This window comes from Thunnus thynnus, chromosome 1 (genome assembly GCF_963924715.1).
Source record: "Thunnus thynnus chromosome 1, fThuThy2.1, whole genome shotgun sequence".
In the NCBI taxonomy this organism is placed as follows: Eukaryota; Metazoa; Chordata; class Actinopteri; order Scombriformes; family Scombridae; genus Thunnus; species Thunnus thynnus.
This window is the reverse complement of record NC_089517.1, coordinates 23,358,496-23,372,672: the sequence shown is the minus strand read 5'-3', so window position 1 is coordinate 23,372,672 and position 14,177 is coordinate 23,358,496. Positions and strand designations below refer to the sequence as shown.

The window sequence follows — 14,177 nt, the reverse complement described above, 5'->3', positions numbered from 1 at the left end:
TTGACCGCTTACTCCTCTTAACCTCATAGAAAAGTTTGGTTTCATTTTGAACTGGAGCATCTGCAGATTGGTTCCATACCTGATATGTTATGATCCACTAAAGTAAGGCACAATACAAGATGAATAAATCCCCGTTTTTGTTAGCTTCATCGCCATCTTGACTATAAGGGAGCCAGGACAATTGAGTGAGATTCAACTCTTCTCTGTTTGGGAGGGGAGAGGGAGGTAGGGAGGGATTTTATTTTGTGTGATATGTTACAACAAAATGTTCTAAATAAATAACAATATTTAAATTGAGAAGTTTGGACTTATTGTCCTGTTTATTGTTTGCTTATTACCTAAGTTTATACAGTTAGGCAAATCCAGGAGGACGCTTGGTTAAAATACCATTAATTTATTCTATGCATCTTAAAGAAAACTGAGACTATACATCTCCCCAGACACACCTGGCAGAGATCTGCACTCTAATGAATGCACTCTTCTAGTTTGAAAAGTGCAGACAGTTGGAAACATGTACAGTCTTTTTACACAACTGTTGTATTAACTTGTCAATCTAAATGTATTTAGAATATCAATTATAGTAACAGAGATTTTGAATTTCTATTGTGTGGCCATTTTAAAAATTATGCCCACCATCAAAAAGCACAATTTATTTAAAAAAGCACAATAGTATGACTTACATGTGTCAGCATATCTTCAAGGTTTAAAACAATAAGAAACACCCGCTGAGCTGGGATGTGTCATATCCAGTGCCTCCGAACTTAGAGTAGAATTGAATGAAAATCAGAGAGGAGTCACAGAAATGTAGCTGCAGGATTTTAGTGAAATAAACTCTAGCAATATTTGCACATTACAGTACGCACAGGACCAAGTGCTTACTGTAGGTTTGACATTGCTTTAAATCCAAAGATAAATGCATATTTATCACAAAAGTAATAGAAATGTCCCCAGATAGTGTGGATACTATATTTAACTGATCTTAGAATGTAAATGAATCTGTTATTTTTCTGTTTCTGCTTTCTGCAGAGCTGAAGTTTCATCTCCATAGCAAGACATGGTGGAACAACACATCATTGCTTGTTAGAAATATGTGTCTGAAAGATCTGATGTGTTTACAGACACACATACATAATTTGGTGAAGTGGGTCGTTCCTCATCCAGTAAATCACTCTAACTGGGTGTGCAATCCACATATCATTAGTAGACACAATCATTTTCACAATTCTCTTATTTACATAGCAAACAAAAATACATAGGCTACAGACCAACAAAGCTTATACTCTGATACAGGTTTGAACTCTACATTAATAGATATAAAACCTCATATTCACATCAAAAACTATCAATGCATGTATCAGATACATGACTTACACACCCTCATTTATATGTTTGACATGAAAAAAATATCCCTCAAGGCGTACAATACTATAGTTACTTACTGAATTTATATAATACAGCTTGAAAACAAGTGGTGAATGAAGACATTTTCAGGACCAACCAGCAGACCTTCTGCACAGGTCCCAGACAATCACAAATCACAGACAAGCAACAGCAACAGGTTATTTAACAACCAGCAAACAACTTATTCAAAGACTTGTCAGGCTCCACAGACAGCAGAAACAACACAACAGCTTCAGCGTCCAGACAAACCACAAATAGTGCAAAGTAAGAACTACAAACCATCAACAGCAACACAGCAAAGAGTTAAATAACGTTAAACACAGAGGAACGGCGAGAGATTTAACCAGCAGGAAAGAAACTGAGGCGAGCGAAGAGACAAAGGTACAGACAGACACAAAGAGAGGGTGTATTTGACTCACATTTTTGAAGTCCATGCTTTTGTCTTTTACAGAAATTAAGTAGCATTAACCTACCTGTTCTTGTTCCTGCTCCTGTGCTTGTATTTTTTTTCTTTTTTTTTTTTTTGAAAACCAATTTCTGATGTTCATTTTGGCTACTGCCAAAAAAACTTGAGTCAAGTGTGACACTTCACAACAGTGATCACTTGAGCATCACAACAGGCTGTCAAACAACCAGTCACAGGTCAAAAATTACATCAATCAGGGTGGAGCGGGGCAAGGAGTTCAAATGCACCAATGAGTGGGCACAACATGGTCTGGCTGTGTTTTTTATGATTATACTGGGTATGCTTTAGATTTAGGTGGCACAGGTACACCCGGGCACACCCGTGACTACGCGAGAGATGATTCATGTGCCATAATGACATTCTATCTAGCAACACCCTCTGACCAAAAAATAAGAGAGCCTGCTATGATGTCTGAATGTACGCCATGGGATATATATATATATATATATATTCAGATAATAACATTTACCATCTACAACTAGATATACATTTTTTCCTCACTAGTAATATAGATCTAAGTATTGCAAAGTTGTCTCTACACTGTCCAAAATCCATCAGTTTTACCTTCTTGTGTAATTTCTAGGAGACAGGGTTGTTACAGCCAAACAAGGCTGCTAGCATGACTAGAAATTTAATCACATAAATTATGTAGGTTTTTATAGACAAATCTGCAAATGTTGTCAGTTTAGCACATTTTGCACCTGAGCATACATCATTTAAAAATGTAAGGTACAGTCAAAAATCTCTCTGCTCAACTTATGACATATTATGCAAAAGATTCTTAGAGCATGATGTGAAATGATCTTTACTGTGTTCATGTTGTGGAGATGGTATAGAGTATATCTAAGGGAAATGACTAGCAATGTACAATATGTTGGTTAATTATGACTTTCTCAAAGAATGAGCAGAAAGCATAGTGCACACCATGATAAACTGGAAGGAAAGCCCCAAAGTGCCACTTAGGCCAGCAATTAGCATGCCAGTCCCCAGGTAATGGTAATGGAGCTAGTGCCTGTCGCAGCTTAACACTCTTTGTTTGACAGTTCCAGCAAGCTTTAGGCTAAAATCTCATGTAACATATGAACTGGCTCATTACAATTCCTTTTTGCTATTGGCTAAGTTTTCGCTCTGGCACTGCTAACCAAGCTCAAATCGCCTAAAAATGTGCTCTAATACAGTGCTTGACCAAATTTGCTCAGATGTAGTCAACTCTGAAGAAAAGAGAGTGGGTAAGAAGGAAACAAAGTGGGTGTGTGCAGGAATTGTTCTATGAAAACAGAGGTGGTAGGAGAGCAAAAGAGAAAGAGTGAGAGTCAGACAGACAGAGGGAGGAGGGGTGGCAGATGGTGACATGTTGATTTATGAGCCGCAGGGCTTTTCATTAACCATACTGAGTTTTACTGAAACAGAGAGAGGAGGAGAGAAAGATAGAGAGAAAGCAAGGGAGAGAGAGGAAGTAAGAGAGAGAGGGGAAGACAACGAGATGCAAAATTGGAGGACACTGACAGAGAAAACAGGAGGGATGTGGGGAGGGAGAAACAGGGAAAGATGAAGTTGAGGGGAGTTAAGCTACAGATACTGTGATACCTCTCCTTTTTTAACCTTTGCTCCATTTTTCACTGTTCATTCTATTGTCTTTCTATTTTTTCTATCCTCATGCTTTCCATCACCTGCTTTCCAAAATACTGTAGCTCCTACTTTAGCTTCACATACTGTAGCAATGCCTCCTCTGACTGGCAATACTAGCAGAGATAGAATATCACATTGCCTTAGCCCCTTTTCTTTGGCATTCCTGCCACCTGCAGACCTGTCACCACCAATCTGCGGACATGTCCCAAGCTCCCAAATATATGATCAGTTCACATTTATATCCCAGCTGTGCGATAGTGTTATGGAAGCTTGGTACTTCAGAGTACTAATTCTCCCCTTCAAACTGCAGTTAAATGTAGACTCCACTCCCACAACCGTCACTTCACTACTGTTCATGTTGAGCTGTATTCAGAGATTTTTTACCATTACAGGGCAGAAAGTAGACTGTAAAACAAACTCTTAAGCCAATAAGAAATAGTCAACCCAAAACCTACCAAAAAATGCTCACCCCCTGTGCTCGCCCCTTCATGAAACAGATTTACAACTGTTAAAATGGTCTACCCAGTTTCAAAAACATGTCAAAAAACACCCATGGAAACCTATCTTCTCACTAGTGCAGTATACTCTGCTATCTGTCTATATGCTCAATATGTTGCAAACAAGTTTCACTCAAACTACACAGTTTACATTAGTGACTAGCACAGTATGCTGTTTATCTTTTACCTGCATCTGTACACAATTTCTAACTGAGCCACTGACAAAACTTTTTATTCCTAAAGAAAAAACTTGACCACATGAGTATTTGGAACTCATGGATGCACAATTAACAAGTCAAAATTCTGCAGGAGAGATTTGTGCACATCTACTCTTCAATTGGGGATTATTAACACTGTAACTGTCCATTTGCTTGACGTTGAAATCTGCTCAACTTCCTTGTGTTGCCAAGTTGCAAAGATTTTTGAGGCAGCCATAAAATCCACACTCGGTATACTTGTCTCCCAGTGCTAATTTTAAATTAATTACTTCCAGGTGTTTTGTTCTTTTTTTGTGCTGTCTGTGTGAGAGTATAGTAACAGACTGGTGATCATAATGCAAACAACAAGGAGCAAAACTGTAAGGAAACCAAAAATAGAGCTAGAGTCCAACAGGAAGACTAATATGCCAACATCTTCAATAGTTTCATAATTCTCACATTTTAGATAGAAGAAAAGGGTGATCAACAAAGGGAAGACAGGCTAAGTTCTGCAGTTTTTATGCAGTTCAGTGATGACTTTATGCTGTTGTAAATCTAATCTTTTCTGTTACTTTCCTCTTTTTATTCTACTTTCATTTCCACCTCCACTAATGACTAAATGACGGCATCTCAAACCAAGTTACACATACAGACATTTACTTGCTGTTTTTAACTGTTAAAGTCTGTGTAGAGCAGCAATAAGTATGTATTCTGAGTTTGTCACACCACAGAAAAATGTGTAATTAACCACCCAGCCAAATTTCAATGATTAAAAAAGTTGCCATTTATATAAAGTTAGGTTTCAAAATTGTGGAAAAATAAGCAGTATTCTCTGCTCTGAAATGCTAGAGGCGTGTCTGCTGAAGGCGCTGAAAGCATGGCCAAACCGAACAGCATGGCCCGACTGAGTTAACAACACTCATACCAAACTCCTGTATAAAAATACACAATTTAAAATAGACCTTGTTTGTAGGTGTAAGGCGAGCAACATGGATGATATTTGAAAAATTAAGTAACATTTACCAACATATTTTTTCGATAGATGTGCACTTGTTTCAGAAAAAATGTAACTTAAAGGACTAATTAACAAGCGATCCATCACTAATCATCGTTATGTAAAAAAAAACAACCCAAAAAACGAAAAACTAACCATTGTTATGTTAAAATCATCATTTTTTACAAGTTTGATGCACTTAACATTATTCACTTCTCTGCTGAAACTTTCTTGGCGGCTTAATTGTGGCCATCACCCTTGGAGCAAAAGCCTCTCATGGCATGCTTTCTGGTGAAGTGCTGCCCAACAAATGCTCTCCCTCTGGCCGGGGACCTCCCAGCCACACAGCCGGTGCTAAAGCTGAAGCCATGGACGGTGGCTGGTGTCGGCAGCTGCTGGCACCGCGTCAGTTGACTCTATCCGTCCTTCCAGACGCATAGCCGGTGCTGAAGCCGAAGCCGCTGATGGCTACAGCCGTCAAAGGACGCTTCAGCTGGGTTTAAAATAACTCCTTGAGCGCTAATGTTGATTGAAAATGGCCCCATTCACTAGTAACAGCGGATTATATGAAGTGAATCCCAGTTGTCTCTGACAAAAGTTTGTAAAACTACCCAGTGTAAAAATAGTAACTATGAATAGTGCGCTCTAGTGTTTATATAGTGGGGTGTTGGTGGGGGGTCATGCTGGTCACCCCTCTACGTCATCGATCCACCATTTCAGGCCGACCCAAAAAATCCTGAACACAGAAATGGTGAAAAACAGTTTAAAGCTCTAACTCCACACTTCATTACTACATAGTTCACAGTCTTTTCACATGTTTTCAGCAGTTGTTTTCTAACATGTATAATGTGTTTCAAAAGAAATCTCTCATTTTCCTTTACACTGACTTTAAATAACATTAGGGAACGTGCATACTGAAGCTTCTGTCTTTTACTAATGATTTCTAGGAAGCACACTGTATTATTCATTAATGGTTTCCTCTGTTAAAATGAATCCACTTTAGCAGCATGAAAAATATAAACAAAAATTTGCAACACTTACCACAGCTGGATGCATCCTCAACTTTGAATTAGCTACTTTTTCATAGATTGCTGCAATATCCCCTCTGCCAATGCACAAATTAAAGCGATACTCAAATCTACTGCTTCCCACAGGTGATAGACAAGGATTAAACCACAAAAATCAAAGTAACAACATACTTACCCCAGCAATTGTAATCATGGCAAGCAACATTTCATGTAAGGTAACCAATTCATTTACCCACCATGGACCCCTCTTTCTTTACTTTCTAGAAATGATGCAGAAAACTCTTGATGGTTGAACATATAAAAGCGAGGCTTCATCAGTTCTACTGGCTGTCCCTTAAGTCAACTGTATTTGACTTAAGGGACAGCCTGTGTATTTGGTGCTATTTCCACAACATGCTCTATCTCTCTATCTATCTGGCTCAAAGCCATGCTTGTATCTATGTGGCATTTTGGTGGCTCACTGTGGAAAAGTGTGCAATTTTGGTTTCAAGCCTTTTTTAAAGACATTTTTTATCATTCGTTTTTCAGACCAGGTCAGCAGTGCACCATGCACCCATGCTCTTTGATATTCTCATCACTTTAATTGGTAGACATACACTCACATGAACCTCTACAAAACCACACAAATCCTTTTTACTCATGTTTTTATTCATGTTCTGTGGTTGTACTCCTGTGTTTTGATTGACAGGTGAACGATGGAGAGAACAGTTCATCTCGTCTCCTTGGCAACTTCACACATGATAGCATGATGGGTCATGTCATCAATAGTACGTCCAATCACTTGTGGCTAGAGTTCAACAGCAACGCCTCTGGAACCAATCAAGGCTTTCGCCTCACATACACAAGTGAGTTAAGAAAGTTGTTTAAGAAATATTAACTGAATGATGAACTGATCAGACACTGGGCAGCAATACAGATTAAGTTGTTTTTCTGCTGTATTTGCTTTTATAGCCATGGTTTGTGATGCTTTAGAGTTTCTTAAAGTATGCCTAAAGAAAGAAACACACAGTCATTTCCTACATTTTGAGAGGGTCACCATGAAAGGTCCTTGTAAGAAGATGTTTTTAATTGGAAAATAGTGTGATAGTTATTGTGTAAGTGTGTCTTCATGGATATATCCTGCATCTGCCCCGTGCTACAGTCAAGTGATTCTTGGCTGTTACACAGCAGAACAAAGTAAGTGTCATGTACTACAAAACTCTAGAGACTAGTCTTTCTCAGTCAGCAAATTACCTAGCTATTTCTTTCACTTCTGACAGCTGAAAAGAGAACTACTCTCAGATTTCCAAGCAATTTCTGCTGAGGGTGGAGCCTAAAGTGCAACAGTAGTTTAACAAACATACACAAAAGGAAATGAGTATATGAATGCTTGAAACACACATTTGCATGTACTTTCTCTCACTTGCACACACACACACACACACATCTTAATAGCTTTAAAGAGAGTCTGTTAAGAAGGCAAGACCAGCTGCTGTGTAAGTCAATGAGGCTATTAGAAGAACATTTATCTGCAAGTCATTAAAAGAAGGTGAGAAAGTGACACATCTGGAGTGGAAGAGTGGCTGCATGAAGGGACAAACGGATGAAGGTAGACGGATACTAGATGGATGCTCTGTATGTCAGTGGAACCATTAGACAGCCGTTAATCTGCAAGTCGTTAAACTGGAGAAGGTGACACCTTCTGCAAAGTTCTGCTACAGTGGATCAGCTGATGGATAGAGAAGAGAGAGATTGATAGAAAGTTTAAACGAGAGAAAGGAGGGAGAAGCAACTGATTGAGAAGGGCAGCGATAGATTCTTAAGCAGGGTCAGAGACTGAGTAAAACAGCTTTAATAGTACACATTGATTGAGGCTTTTTTAATGGAGCCATAAGAATTCAAACATCTAATCAAGACATTAACTATGAAACGTTGACAGGAGTGAGACACATCTGTTTAACTGAACTGGATGAAGGAATGGTGGATGGATGGTTAGACAGTGGCGACAGCTCACTTAAAAAGTTGCTGGCTGTGTAAAAGCTGTTATTACAAGGCTTTATGGAAGAGTGAATTATGATTGGACAATGAGTGCACTCTGATTTTGCATCCTGATTCTGTACAGATAACAGGTGTTGCTTTACATATAATCACATCACTCCATAGTCAAGAGGTTTGGTGGAGTTTGCATTTCTCTAATCAAATAATTTTGTGACACCCTCTGCCAAAACAGAGTCTTTATAAACAAACACTCAATTAAATATGAAAGAATACTATATGTATCATAAGGAGCCAACATTATTGAAAAATGTAATCAGTTAATTACACACCGTACAACTTGGACTTTTCTCATCTAAGGGAGGACTGTCTGGTCATTAGAGGCTGACCCGAGGAAAAGAATAGATATTGATTTATCCGTCTGTTCTAAAAGTGGGAAACTTTCTTGTTCTCTGTTATCTATAAAACACTGTCTGTACAGTGTTGAAACTGAAATCCCCCCTTTACAGTGTGCTTGTTCAAGTGTACAATATATTTATGTTTGTGTAGGATGTGAAATTATCATTTTATCTTTTTCATATATAGGTTTCATATATAGGAACCACACTTTCAATCCATAGATTTAACCACTTTTGCTGCCCACTACACATCATTATATCTTTTAAGAGAGGGAGAAGCCCATACCTTTTTTATATATCAGAGAAACTAGCATATGAGTAGAATTTGTTTAAATGTCCACAAGCTTTCACTTCAGCTGTCACATACCTGATGTTCCAGCATTTACATTGAGTGCTGAAACTTGAAATTTCTGCTAGAAGTGGAAGGAGAAGAATAGGATGACCTTATGTACTCCTGTACCTGAAACACCCTGTTCATTTATAAAATGTTGTCTGTACTGCATGGGGAGAATGACCTAATCTGTATGTGTGTGTGTGTGTGTGTGTGTGTGTGTGTGTGTGTGTGTGTGTGTGTGTGTGTGTGTGTTTCTCTCTCTGTTCGTCTATTTGTAGGTTTTGACCTGGTACGCTGTGAGGAACCAGGTGTCCCTAGTTATGGCTATAAGATCCAGGACGATGGTCACTATGCCAACACTTTTGTCCTTTACTCCTGCAACCCTGGATACAGTCTCCATGGCAGCAGTACACTGACCTGTCTGAGTGGGGACAGACGTGTCTGGGACAAACCACTTCCTTCCTGTATTGGTTAGTATGCCAGCAAAAGTGTACATCAATAAATTAGAACTAAATGATATGAAATATTAAACTGGGTGATTTTTTATTTATAAAATTTAATGAAAAATATAGCACTCAAATATAAGCACATATATATAAGCACTCAAAGCTTCTCTCTAGTGGTTTAACAGTACGTCTATTTGTCCTGAGCCCTCATAGTACGGATGTTATGGTTCAGTGCATGCAGTTGTATAAAAAATACGCTTCGTGACCCAAACAATTACTGTCAAAATAGTTTAATAATCCACTCAGTCCGACATACAGAACAATAATTCTAGAGCGCGAGTTCCACTCAGATCGTTTTGGCAGCGCACCACTTAGCTATAGCATGCTCAGGGTTGTACGCTAGCCAGCTTAGCCAAGGTAGCCTGGTTACCCTGGTTACCCTGTAGTGTCTCTGCCATCAGAATGACAAACGAGAGATCAATAAGACTGACCGAGTGTAACACTATTATTGAAGTTTGCTCTGTTATCTCAAAAGTATGAAAGTAGTGGTTTGGTCCCTCTGACTGATATTTTTATTTAACCAGGAAGTCCCCTGAGATTGAAATCTCAAGGGAGACCTGGCCAAGACAGCACACCAGTTACAGTTTAAGTAGAAATAAAACACAACAGAAAGTGAATACAAACATCAAACACATGAGGAAGAGCTTAATTCCAGCTCAAATAAGGCAGTTGCAATTCTCACTTACATGAACTTTTAACTGGCCTTAAAATTTTTCCATATAATATATACATTATTATATATATATATATAATAATGACTAATGATGTCATATATATATATATATATATATATATATATATATATATATATATATATATATGACATCATTAGATTATTTTGGCCAGTGAGCCATTGTTTGATGCTGACATTTTTCAAAATAAAAGACCAAATGTTATTTTTTACCTTTCTTTTTTTTCTGCTCTACCAAACTGTGAATTTTGTGTACCCTTACACTCCTACTACTTGTGTTTCTAAGCTCGGCAAGAGCATTGGTGATTCATAAGATATGTGTGATTAAGTAATTTAATCAGTGCAGGTGAATGCTTTGAAAAGAGGCCATGGTATACAGTCTATGGGACTGATTCAACATTCTGTAGGAAATACTTGTAGTAGCACTAATATGTCTCAGTGTGTAAAAGCAGGCCTTGCTGATACATCAACCTGTGCATGAGAAGGGCATGAGAACGGGCATTTTAGTGCACCAGGCCTCTATGTATTTTAAGGATAACATGGTTAAGGTGCAAAAATAGAGGATGACTGTCTGAACTGAATTTTGATAAATTTATAATGTAAGCCAGACTGCTTTCTTGTACCCTGAAGGTGCACACAGTAGCCTTAGCTTTCTGTTCTATTCTCAGCATAACAATAAATAGAATATTCTATCAGGAGTGACTTCTTTCAGATGCTAGAAAGTGGGGTGATGTAAAAACAATATTCAGGATTCCCACAGGTGCTGGAGATCCTTGAAAATGCTTGAATTTTCAAGTGGTATTTTCAAGGATTGAAAAGTGCTTGGATTTTGAATGAAGTGCTTGAAACCGGTTGAAATTGTAATTGCATTACTTTCATAGTAAAGCACTGGGTCGGTGACACATTTTGAAACTTGAAACTTTGTTGTGTTTTCCTTGTAATTTATCTCCCTTCTGTAGAATGCTCTCACTAAACATAATTTTGGTTGTTTATAGCACACTAACATCTGATTTAATGTGATGAAGAAGTGAAATAATAATTCTGAGTATATAACAGCTCCGCCATAAATTCTACTTTTACGAAGCTTATACATTTTCAGTTTTTGTTGACATTGTCAGGAAGGTGATAATTCTGCTTAATGTTTATTATTAAGGTGGTAGTGGATGGTGGTGGTATACTGGAGTGCATTATATTGACAAGTGTTCCTAATATTTTGCCCCTCTCATGTATGTTAATGGAGTGGACAAAATATTGGGAACATAGGGTTGCTTTTACACACGGAGGCATATTACTGCATCTACAAATATTTCCTAGTGTTGAATCAGTCCCATAGACTGTATACCATGGCCTCTTTTCAAAGCATTCACCTGTACTGATTAAATCACTTAATCGCACACTCTATTTTGTGAATCATTATGCTCTTGCTGAGCTCAGAAACACAAGTAGTAAGGAGAGTAAGAGTACACAAAATTCACTGTTCACTACATACCTCGGTTTTGGGGGTCACAGTTTGGTATGATTTCTGTACAGCAGAAAAAAAGAAAGGTAGAAAATAATATTTTGGTCTTTTATTTTGAAAAATGTGAACATCCAACAATGGCTCATTAGCCAAAACTATTACTGACTCAGTTTAGTTGTGCTGCAGTGGAAACTGTTACTGAAACAGTTTAGTTGTGCTGCAGTGAAAAAGGAAAACAACTTTTCTGTTTCCTGCAGGGAGTCAGGACACCTGCTGACAGCTGTTTTATGCTGATTTATGGTCTAACTGTACATAAAGTAGTTGAAACCAGCTCTACCTCCAGCAGCTACAACAGTAACATGCTGCTTACACATTGATGCTTCAGTATTAATAATCTAGTGATGTCATATATAATAATATATCAGACAGAAGGACCAAACCAGTACTTTTACTTTCATACTTTTCAACTACATTTTTCTCTCTCAGAACTGGTTCTCAGGACATGCTGTCTGACCTCGTCAGAAATCAAATGTGTTTATCATTTTGAACAGCTTCACTCAAAGGCGGAGTGAAAAACTGACAGTCACAGAGAGGGGAGGGAGGGGGGGAGATGTGGTATTGTTGTCGTTGTCATTCTGATGGCAGCGACACTAAAGGTTGACCAGGATAACCAGGCTACCTTGGCTAAGCTGGCTAGCGTACATTCATGAGCATCCTATAGTAAACTGGTACGCTGCCAAAACGTTCTCGGGTGGAACTTGGGCCCTAGAATTATTGTTCTGCACGTTTGAGTAAGTGGATTATTAAACTATTTTGACAGTAATGCCTCGACACAGAAGACGGAGCCACAACTGGAGACTGATGTTTGTGTTGGAAAAGCATGAAAATGTACCCTGAAAATGCTTGAAAAGTGCTTGAATTTGATTTAACAAAAGGGTGTAGGGACCCTGAATATTGATTCACCTGAAATTGTCACTTCTTGAACAAATATAAGATGACATAGACCTGCACACAGACATCCCACCATTTAAGGGTGGCATGACCAGAGTATCTTTTCAGATACTGAACAGCACAAACTCAAGTGAATGTCCACCCACATGCACTTTTCTATTACAACCCAGAATTGATGGTTGCATCCTGTCATACTTTCAAAAGTAATTTACTCTGCCTGTGTGCTTGTGTGTCAATGACAAATTCAAAGAAGTAGGAAAAATTCCACCGAGAGAAATTCAGCTTTCTCATCCAAGTTAGTTTAGTGCGTGCACACATAAACTGATAGGATGACTAATTATGATAAAAGTTATCCTCGGAATAGGAGTCAGATTTTAGATAATGCAGTTTCAGTCTGCAACAGAGAGTTACAGAGAGTGATGACAAAAGTAGCAATTTATTATTAACTGTAATAATATCAAACTCCAGCCATGCATATCGCTGGTTAAAATACCAAAATACTTTGATTCTTACTGAAATACAGCCTGTTTCTGCTATGAGTGATTTGCAAACACATTGAAAAAAAGAGACATAAAAACAGTTGTTATGTTATGTTGTTATGTATCAAACAACACAACTTCAAGAAAATTATTATAGAGCTTGAGTGTTTGAATGTTGTCAGAAAGTATATTGGAATATTCATCCAACTGTATGACAGCTGTTGTGCACTCCAGCAGTATTTGGTGCTCTTTCATCCTTCCTGACCACAGTATGAGACAGTATGCCTGGATATCCATCATAGGAATGCACAAGAGGTCAAAATCTTATACCAACAAAGTCACACGTGTGACATGGATGATGCAAGCAATTTGATAAAGGAGCTTGACACCCAGCTGTCATCACGTCTCCTTTTCATCTTCTTGCCTAACTGTGCATATTCCAGAGGTTCTAGAGGTGTTGTATACACCACCTTTTGAACCCCAGACTGACCTCTGGCTGTCTGGAAAGACTACATTTCTCCTCACTATTGCATTCATGAAGCAATTTGGTGAACTTCATGCTTTGTCTGTTGCCAGGGAGTGTATAAAATCGGAGTTTGAATGGGTCTGGTGTGACCTTGTGGCCCAACCCCTTATTTCCTCCTAAGGGGTTTTCAGTTTTCACTACATTCAGTCTCGATTAGGCAGGTCTCACCCCGCAAACAGAAGCTGGAGAAGCTGCAACCTAGTGTCTTCATTCTATGTCCAGTTTGGACATAATCATAGAGTTACAAATATAACTAAAGTGCTATGAATCTGGGATGACCGCCAGAGTTTATTGTCATGACAGTCTTGACATGAAGAGTCTGTAGGAAATGACTGCTGGGTGTTTTAACCTCCTGTGCATGCACGTGATGGGTATCGAGGTATTACAGACTGCCTCAAGTCAGTCTCTAGGCAGTCATCCAGAATTCATAGAACCGTAGTTACATTCGTAAGTCTTGTTTTTTCTTTTTCAGACAGTGAAAATGACAAAAATAAAAGGTTTCTCATTTGGCATATCTAGAATATATTTAAATATTTCCAAGGTAGTGAGGTAGATAAGCTGCCAGAGGGCAGATTTAGCTTTAGTTGGCACTTGGCAGCTCTTAATTAGGCTGGAGAGGAGTGTGCCAAACGATTCAGGTGCTTTGA

At 38.4% G+C, this 14,177-nt stretch overlaps 1 protein-coding gene across 1 annotated transcript in view; it reads left to right on the top strand.

Annotated features, from left to right (window-relative positions):
• The window catches only part of LOC137184113 (CUB and sushi domain-containing protein 1-like), a 159,442-nt gene that overhangs the window by 34,256 nt on the left and 111,009 nt on the right, over positions 1 to 14,177 (top strand). Inside the window, exons 14-15 of the mRNA XM_067591491.1 lie at positions 6,901 to 7,057; positions 9,197 to 9,388. Coding sequence (XP_067447592.1) covers positions 6,901 to 7,057; positions 9,197 to 9,388 — 349 coding nt within the window. The remainder of the gene's footprint in view (positions 1 to 6,900; positions 7,058 to 9,196; positions 9,389 to 14,177) is intronic.